This window comes from Rhagoletis zephyria, unplaced genomic scaffold, assembly GCF_001687245.7.
Source record: "Rhagoletis zephyria isolate East Lansing unplaced genomic scaffold, Rhagoletis_zephyria_1.1 Rzeph_scaffold_02797, whole genome shotgun sequence".
Classification (NCBI taxonomy): Eukaryota; Metazoa; Arthropoda; class Insecta; order Diptera; family Tephritidae; genus Rhagoletis; species Rhagoletis zephyria.
In genome coordinates this window covers 50,049-59,806 of record NW_016159881.1, presented here as the reverse complement: position 1 = coordinate 59,806, position 9,758 = coordinate 50,049, and the positions used below count along the sequence as shown (strand labels likewise).

At 38.4% G+C, this 9,758-nt stretch overlaps 1 protein-coding gene across 1 annotated transcript; it reads left to right on the top strand.

The window, feature by feature from the left end:
* Nucleotides 1–7,994: 7,994 nt before the first annotated feature.
* Nucleotides 7,995–9,014, top strand: LOC108367731 (uncharacterized protein K02A2.6-like). The gene has a single exon (XM_017622417.1). The coding sequence runs from the start codon at nucleotides 7,995–7,997 to the stop codon at nucleotides 9,012–9,014; it is 1,020 nt and encodes a 339-aa protein (XP_017477906.1).
* The last annotated feature ends 744 nt before the right edge of the window (nucleotides 9,015–9,758 follow it).

Here is a 9,758-nt window from a genome sequence, read left to right as displayed (position 1 = left end):
TCAATGTATTGTGTACTTGAGTGCCGTTTTTGTATATGTGTTGTGTACATGTTTATTTATAAACGTATGTGTTCCTTTTATTTCGCACGTGTTTATTGATATATCTGTACTGTAGTGTTTTCGGACGGCACTAGCTAGCTCTTACTGCCAATATTGGAGTATTACATATATGCCTATCTCAAATGAAAATACTTTGAAAATGTGCTCAGATAGGGCGTTTTTGGATCGCCAGCTGAGATAGGGTGTTTTTGAACCGCGTTCTGAGATAGGGCATTTTTCAATCAAATTCTAAAATAGGACGTTTTCCAGCCAAATTTTGAAATAGGGCGTTGAAAATTTTTCTGATATCGAGTGTTTTCGACCTGGCTGACGAGATAAGTCGATATTCCACTCAGCCATCGATAAATAGTCGCATTTATCGGTATATGGAAGACGATTCAACACGATTTGTTTTTATATCGATTCTAAAAAATCAACGGTAATTTTTAGCCACTTCAAACTTGCATATAATAAGACTAAAATTGAAGGGGCTATAAAACTGAGTGCTCAAAAAAATTCTAAGACTTCTGAGAAAAAAATGTGAATTTTGGGTGAAAATTTGTTGTATTTTTTGTAGTTTTCTACGAAGTTTTAAAATTGGGTTTTTATGGGTTTTGTTAGAAATTGAACTTTATTTTTATTGTAAATTCTTAGAAATAAATTAACATGAGAGGGAAATAATATCACTTTGAAATAGGGTTGCTATTGATATGATCGATACTGTATGTATATAATAAATTTTGTACAATTAAAAATCAAAGTGGATTTACTAAAATGAACGCAACGTATTAATTATAAATTCTGAAATATATTGTTAATTTCAAAAACAAATAAATAATTTGGATGTACGTGAACTTGGGTAATGTATAATTGTTTATATGATTCCTCAAAGTATCCCTGATATAACACTGTGGAACACAACAAAACTTTAGTGTGAATATATCAGGTTTGATAGCTGAACGCAACGTATTAATTATAAATTCTGAAATATATTGTTAATTTCAAAAACAAATAAATAATTTGGATGTACGTGAACTTGGGTAATGTATAATTGTTTATATGATTCCTCAAAGTATCCCTTATATAACACTGTGGAACACAACAAAACCTTNTATATATACCTATTCAGATAATCGGAACGCTGTTGAGAAGGCATAAAATTTAGTACTTTTTCAACTAAAGGACTTTTTTTCTTCCCGTTTTTCTTGTACTTCCAAAATACAATATTGACCTAAGGTAGTTCGATTTCGAGCTGTCACAACGTACAACACCTTTCATTATTGCATCATGATAAGCTGCTATAGTTTGGTGGCAAATATTTCTTTTGTTTTGTTTCGATTTCACACATTCCTAGGCAAACAGCTGATTTCGAAAGATGGTTTCTCTCTTCCTCTTCCTCTTTCGATTCGATCGTAACGCAGAATACCTAAGTTCGATTCTTGCGGAGCGGAATGCGGGAACGTAATCGAAATGCAGAATAGGGCTGAATATGAATATTCTTATGATCAAACAATGCGTGTTCTCTCCATTCGAGATCGAGGTTTTGCAAGCTCAAAATAAGTTGAAAATATAACGTTGGAACAAAAAAAAATATCGATAACGTTTTGAATATTTAGCAGCGAATGCAGATGTGCTTAAGAGCGAAAAACACCACACAAGAGGCTTGACAAACCAAGCGAAATATCCCTATTTATGTTGTATAGGGGTTTTTGAAGGTTTGACAAGCCGTTTGAGGGAAATGTGAACGAAAATTAAAATTTTTTGACAAGCCGCTCGTGTGGTGTATTTCGCTCCTTGTAAAACTTCGGAAAGCTTTTTGTTCAAAAATTTGCAGAGCGATTAGAAACTCTGTTGTGTAAAACATGGTTGCATTTGTTATCTGCAAATATATCGAGGGAAAATCCTTCAAAAATTCCATAAAATAAAAATCCTCAAAAAATACTCAAGCGCACCCGAAATTCCTCACGTTTTGAGGAATTACTCACAAATTGTTGCGAGCGCTAACTAAAAAATGAAGATAGAGGGCTATTTTTTTGTAACCGACAACGAAATTTTGATATGAGACTGAAAGAAAGAAAAAACATTCGTTTTATTTGACACAGTCTAATGAACATACATATGTATAGTCTAACAGCTGGCTACGTATCGTCGCTCCCAACGAAGAGTAGCACATCTCAAATTACCGTGGAAGATTAGCACGTTTCACTATTCGCGTCGAAGACTAGCACATTTCATTATTCGCGTCGAAAAGTAGCACATTTCAGATTCTCGCGTGGAAGACTAGGACATTTCACTATTCGCGTGGAAGAGTAGCACATTTCGTTATTTGCGTGGAAGACTAGCACATCTCAGATTTTTGCGTGGAAGACCAGCACATTTCATTATTTGCGTGGAAGACTACTACATTTCAGATGTTTGCGTGGAAGACTAGCACATTTCAGATTTTCGCTTGGAAGAGTAGCACATTTCAGAATGTCAAGCCGCGAAAACTTGCACATCTCCGGCTTAAAGTAAATCATAAAAGCATAATATATATTGAAAAGTCAATCGTTTATTCTATATTTCTATAATTGCATTATAAAAATCATGAAAATCAGAGGGTATATACCGTTTACTAATCATTTGTTGAATATCTTCCACTTTTCTTTGTTTTTAAAGGTATTTTTCCCTTATAAGCTTTAGGCAATTCACAGTGTTTCATGGTTGACCATTGAACATTTTTTTCATTCACCCTCATTGCGAGAGTCGTGTCGAATGCAAGTCGTTTTTCGAGAGTCGAATCGTATCGAAAATTTCACGTCATTGCGTAAAATTTCCACTCGACTAGTGTATTAAAACGGAAAAACTTGGCAGCAGTGTATAGTTTTCGACAAATTTCGTCGTTTACTTTTTTCAGCACGACAGCTTGTTTATGAAGTGATAAAGTGCAAAAGTTAACTAAAAATTACTACCCAGTACCAAATTTAATAAAATATGAATAGCATAGAAATATTTTACAGCACATCAGAAGATGAGGATCAAATGCAGGAGTTGATAAAATTGCGAAGACACTGGACCAGCAATTAGATATATATGATTTGCCAGATGTGGCGTAATTTTTTCTGAAAGTGCATATGTACATCTGCGAGTGTTTATATGTTGTTTAACATTTCAGGTTTGTGCGAAATTTCAGTCTTTCGAAGCGAGCATTTCAGTTAGTACTAAAAGAAATTTCATTACCAGACGCAATTCGTGCACTGCTGTGCAATCAGCCATAAAATTAGCTGCCACTTTGAACGTTTTGGCCAAGGGCAGCTACCAGCATCGAGCTGGAAACCAGTTTAATCTAGGCCTCGCTCAACCAACCGTCAGTCTCATCATTAAAGAGTTGATACCTTTAATGGAGGAGAAACTTTGCTGCAAGTGGATAAAAATGCCAGACAAGGACGAAAAATTGCAAATAAGAGAGCATTTTTATACAAAGTTTCGTCTCCCTGGCGTAATAGGATGTGTTGATGGAACGCACATAGCAATAAGAACTCCAAGTGCTGAAGAACGCCCTCAATTCTACAACAGGAAGGGTTTTTATAGTTTAAACACAATGGTGGTAAGTGGCATTAAACATTTCTATCCTACCTAATTTTTTTCACTAAAGGTATGTGATCACAAAATGTGAATTAGGAGCATAGACCCGAGATATCCTGGATCATCTCATGACTCACTCATTTGGAGATCAAGTGACATAAGGTCATATTTACAAGCCCAATATAATAACGAAGAGCACAACACTTGGTTATTAGGTATTTTAAAGCTTCAATTTGTTTTAATAAACTGCAACATCTTTATTTAAGGAGATGCTGGTTACCCATTAGAGCCGTTTTTGATAACTCCATATAGAAGTGCAGAAGAAGGTACACACCAAAGTACATTCAATAAGTGTCATTCAAGGGCTCGAAACGTTGTTGAGAGAACTATTGGTGTGATGAAAAATCGTTTCCGTTGCCTCTTAAGCTCTCAGCGATTAATGTACGATTTTAATAAGGCAAAATCGATTATAAATATATGTGCAGCTTTGCACAATATTTGTATACATTTAGGAGAAGTTGCACAGGAGACGACCACAAATGAAGATAGTGAAGAAACAAGTATAGACACGACGTCACTGCCACCTGAGACAGCTGCAAACATTAGAAATTCATTGATGAACACTCTGATTAATTAAAACCTATTTATGTTTAGCAATTCAGTATTTTGTTTATTCATAAAGTGTAAAATAAAAGTGTTCATTCAAAACTACTCTTAAGACTACTCTTTTAATTATTTCTTTCCAAAATATTTAACTTTTTTTGTTGTATTTTTAGTTTTTCCTGTTTAAGGAGTATCTTTTCTTTCCTTTGCTGCTTTTTGATTTTGCGTTGAATTTCATTTTGCTCCAGTTCTTTTTTATAAAGTAGATGGCGTTCCTCCTCTAATTTGAATCGCTTTCTTTCGTAGCGCTCTGTTTCTTTCAAATGGCCTTCTATGCCTTTAAGTGAGAATTTTACATTTTCATACAAATTACTCTGTACCAGTTTGCTTTTGAAGTAACACTTCCCGGTTCGGCGCCGAAGATGTTTTCTTTTGGGTTAGTCTTTCTTTGTTCGGTGTCGGGGGTGTTTTCCTTGAGTTTATTCTTGAGAGTGGAATATGTTGTAAACCTTACCTAAGTAAAATGAACTCTGTACCATTTAATTTTAATTAATAATCTGGTAACATCATTATATTAATTCATCTATGTTATCCTATTATCTTCATACTTAAAATAAAGTAGTCTTGTGGAATCTTTCAAGTGGCGACAAGGAAAAATTCGCAATTCAGGCTCGTGCGCGCGATATTCGTACATTAAATAGAATACAAAATTTTGCTCGTGCGCGCGATTTTTTTTGCTACGGTATTGATCAAATTCCCATATTGCCGGGATGCCGAATGAAAGTGAAGTACTACAAAAGCTAATATTGGAGCAAAGGGAATTCACCCAAAAGTTGCTTCAGCAGCAAAACCAATGGGTGCAAGGGATCCTCGAAAGGCAAGTGAGTGGTGCTAGCGGGGATGCGGTGACGACTGTGCCAGCCTTTCATAGCTTTGCAAAAGACGTCCAAATATGGGAGTCGTACTTGCAACAGCTAAATCAACATTTTAGTGCGTACAACGTGGTTTCTGCCGAGAAGCAGAAAGCGTTTTTTTAGCGTGGATCGGAACGGAAATATTTGAACTCCTCAAGAATTTGTTTGGAAGCGAACAGTTGCATGAGCAATCGTTCTCAAATTTAACGGGCAAGTTAACTGAACATTTTCAGTCCATAGTCGCAGCGCGATACGATTTTTTCAAGAGAGAGATGAAACCAAATCAAACATATAAAGAGTATGTAGCCTCGTGGACTCGTTAGAGAGTGTCAGTTTGTATGCCCCGCAGAAAACTGTTCCCATAATTTTGGTGACGAAATGATACGCGATCAAATCTTTACACATACTCCGCATGATACAGTCCGGGCTGCCTCCTTACAAAAACTGCAACCTAGCCTTGCAGATGTGTTACTTATTGCAGAATCATTCGAGGCCACAACAAAAACGGTGGCTGCAATAAAGTAACAAGTACGCGATAAAGAAATGTCAGTAAACGTAGTAAACGTTGGAGAGAAGAAAACATCGCAAAGAAGTGACAACAACGATTCGTCGAAATTGAAATCGTGCTCCGGTTGTGGTCGGTCACATACACGACAAAACTGCAAGCTCAAAAGTGCTGTGTGTAATAATTTCGGTAAAAAGGGCCACATTGCGCATGTTTGTATGTCGAAGAAACTATAAAAAGCTTTAAGGGAAGTAAAAAGCAAAACAAATACGAAAATAAAAGTAATCGCAGCGTTCACAACATTGACACAGTGTACAGTGTTACCGGACTGGTGAAGTTTGAACAAAATAAAAACTATATTGATTTGCAAATTTGTGGAAAAATTATTAAATTCCAAATGGATTCAGGCGCTACGATTTCGGTAGTTAATCTAAAAACATACAAAGACTTAGGAAGCCCGAAACTCAGGGCATCTACGAGATTACTTTTCGGCTTCGGTAAGAAGCGTATTCCATTGCTGGGTGAGCTGTATACGTAAGTGAAGTGTGGCGACAAAGAAAAGTATGTCGAAATTGTAGTAGCCAACGTTGACTGTGGGGAGAACCTTTTCGGGTTCGACTTGTTCAAACAATTTGGATTCGAAATCCAGCAAATTTCAAGCGGAAATAGAAGTAGACCAAGTGGAAAAGGTTTGTACAAAATACAAAGAACTTTTCGAGCCAGCACTTGGCACGATTAAAGACTTTAAAGCGAGTGTCTATTTAAAGGCAAATGCAAAGCCGAAGTTTTGTAAAAGCCGGCAAATTCCATTTTCGCAAATGCCGCAGTTTAAGAAGGAAGGACTTACCAATGCGGGCATTTGGAAACCGATTAAATTCTCAAACTGGGCATCTCCTATAGTCCTAGCGCAAAAAGCAGATGGGTCTATACGAATTTGTGGGGATTTCAAGCAAGTAGTTAACGCGCAAATCGATATCGAGCGGTTCCCGTTGCCAACACGGGAAGCCTTGTTTCATGCTATTCGCCACGGTAAGCAATTTTCGAAAATTGACCTTAAGGACGCGTATCTTCAGATGGAACTCGACGATGACTCGAAAACCATAATGGTTGTCAACACGCCGCTGGGCCTATTCCAATATCAGCGCCTACCCTATGGAATAGCTAGCGCCCCAGTAATTTTCCAGAAATACCTAGAACAACTTCTCAGTGGTATTTAGGGATGTGGTAATTATCTGGACGACATCATAATAACCGCGTCAACCTTCGATGAACACATACAGCGCCTCGAGTTTGTACTACAAATTCTGCAAAACAGTGGCATCAAGTGCAAAAAAGAAAAGTGCTCGTTCCTGCAAGATACAATTGAATATCTTGGGCGCCAAGTGAGTGCTAAGGGCATACTACCCGACGGAAGTGGTCTGATAGCGGTAAGAGACCTTAAACCGCCAAGGGATCTCAAACAGGTGGAAGCGTTTATGGGTAAGATAAACTATTACTATAATTTTATATCCAATTACTCTCAGCTGGCGGCCCCAATAAACATGCTGCGCCGTAAAAAGGTTAGTTTTAGTTTGGGACCAGCGCAACAGAAGGCATTCTTAGCGCTTAAATCACACATACTCAACGCAGCACAACTAGCGCATTTCGATGACTAGTTACCATTGGTTCTTGCCACAGATGCTTCTTCTTACGGAATCGGTGCAGTGCTTTCGCATACGTATCCCAATGGTAGTGAAAGGCCCATTGCCTTTGCTTCCAAAACTCTCGACAAGCATCAAGTGCGATATAGCCAGATAGAGAAAGAGGGCTTATCGATCATATTCGGGGTGAAGCGCTTCCACCAATACCTGTACGGGAGATCATTCACACTTATTACGGACCACAAACCCCTCGTAAATATTTTCAATCCTAGCTGCCAGCTACCTTTGATGATGTCACACCGCTTTAAATGCTGGGCAATAACGCTTATGGCTTACCAGTACAAAGTCAAGTATCGCAAGACGTCAGACCATGGTAACGCGGATGCCTTATCGCGCCTACCAATAGGAACAGATGAATAATTCGACCAACAAGAAGCATGCTACAATGTGTGCCAAATAAAATACCCAATAAATACAAAAACTATTGAAAAACATGCAAAAAATGACGAAATCCTTCAACAAGCTCGCCATTTCGTCGAAGAGGGGTTGCCTGAGAAGTTACTTCCAAAAGACGCTCACCTTCGTCCGTTTTTCAACAGGAAATATGCCTTGACTATAACTAACGATATCCTTTGCCTCCAGACGGAGTATACACGCATCGTTATCCCGGGTTCGTTAAAAGGACGAATACTTCAATTACTCCATGATGGTCATTGGGGAAGTTCCAGGATGAGGCAGTTAGCCAGACAACGCGTATGGTGGGTCGATATAGATAAGGACATTGCTACGGTTGCAGACAAACGTGATGTATGCAAAATTGTCAATCCCACCTTAGCTAAAGAATATGTCAGTTGGCCCGACCCAAAACACCCGTGGGAGAGGGTGCATATCGATTTTGCAGGTCCAGTATTCAACCCGATGTGGCTCATTTGCGTTGATGCCTTCTCCAAATTCCCCTACATTTCCCTGATGACTACAACAACGACAGCTGCTACAATATCTGCGCTAGCTACAATTTTCACCATCGAAGGCATCCCAAAAACACTTGTTAGTGACAACGGGCCGCAGCTTACGTCAGAGGAGTTCAACGTTTTCTGCACCCATCAAGGTATAAAACATATTACGAGCGCTCCATTTCACCCTGCCTCAAATGGACTCGCAGAAAGGTTTGTCATAACTTTTAAAACGGCTGTCAAGAAAAATATCGGCGACGGCTTACAACTACATGTGGCTGTGAGGAAGTACTTATCTACATATCGTTTTATGCCAAATGACGAGGGTAAATCGCCGGCAGAACTTTTGCATGGAAGACCGGTTCGCACGTTACTGAGCCAGGTTTTCGAATCACCGAAGGCAAGACTGAATCCGCCAGCTCCGAACAGTCCCAAGTTCATCGTAAATCAAACCGTATTCGCTCGTAACTATGCGAGAGAGGAAAAGTGGCTAAAAGCCGTAATTGTGCGACAACTCGCTAATACGGTTTATGTAGTCAACACAGCCGTCGGTTACCTTAAACGCCATGCAAACCAGCTGAAGCCACGGAACTCATCTGATGCCGAATCCTTTGTACCGTGGATTCCACCAACCAATGTATCTTCATCAATTCAACAGCAGCCATCCTCAACGGAAGCAGAATCACAGCAGCCAACGCAAATGCATAACTCGTCCAAAGAGGGTATACCAGTTCGCAGGGGTGCGCGTACTCGCCTGGCGGTCGATCGCTATGCAGCGCCAGATTTCCGGAAATAACCTATGCTATAGTATACTTTTAAAGTACATGTAATCAAGATTTTCTTCATGGTGGAGAAGTGTTGTAAACCTTACCTAAGTACAATCAACTCTGTACCATTTAATTTTAATTAATAATCTGGCAACATGATTATATTAATTCTTCTATGTTATCTTATTATCTTCATACTTAAAATAAAGTAGTCTTGTGGAATATTTCAGAATATTCTCTCTATTTTCATCAGTCTCATAAATTATACTGTTGGAGATTATTTCTATAGGCTCTGAAGTACTACGGTCTACATTTGATAAAACTTGAGAGCTTGTGCGCGGTTGGTCATCTGGTGGTGTAAAACATAATACCCCTCCGTGGTTAATTTGTTTATTAAATTGAACCAAATTAGCCACAGACTCCTCTAGTGGAGAAAGAATACGCTGCGTAAAAATTCCACCTCCTGTAGCTCTTGATTCAGAAGCGTTATGGCGTAGCTTGCTTTTTACTGCATATTTTAAATCATGCCAAACCTATTTGATTTTTATTTGTTTGAAAAAATAAAGTAAGATAATGAGTAATATTCAGAGTTATTCCAACTTTATCATTTATAACCTTTTGCCAACCGCTTCCATCAGAACTGGGGGGCCAAAGCTGCAGCATTTGGTTGCAATTTTTTCCCACTCGGCTTTTACTTGGCTTTTGATTAGGTCTTTATTCCAATCCATAGCCAGTAAAGGTTTTTCTGATAAATATCCACCATTTCTCCAAAT

Coding starts and splice junctions, on each gene's coding strand:
- LOC108367731 (XM_017622417.1), top strand. CDS start 7,995: ATGAGGCAGTTAGCCAGACAACGCGTATGGTGGGTCGATATAGATAAG.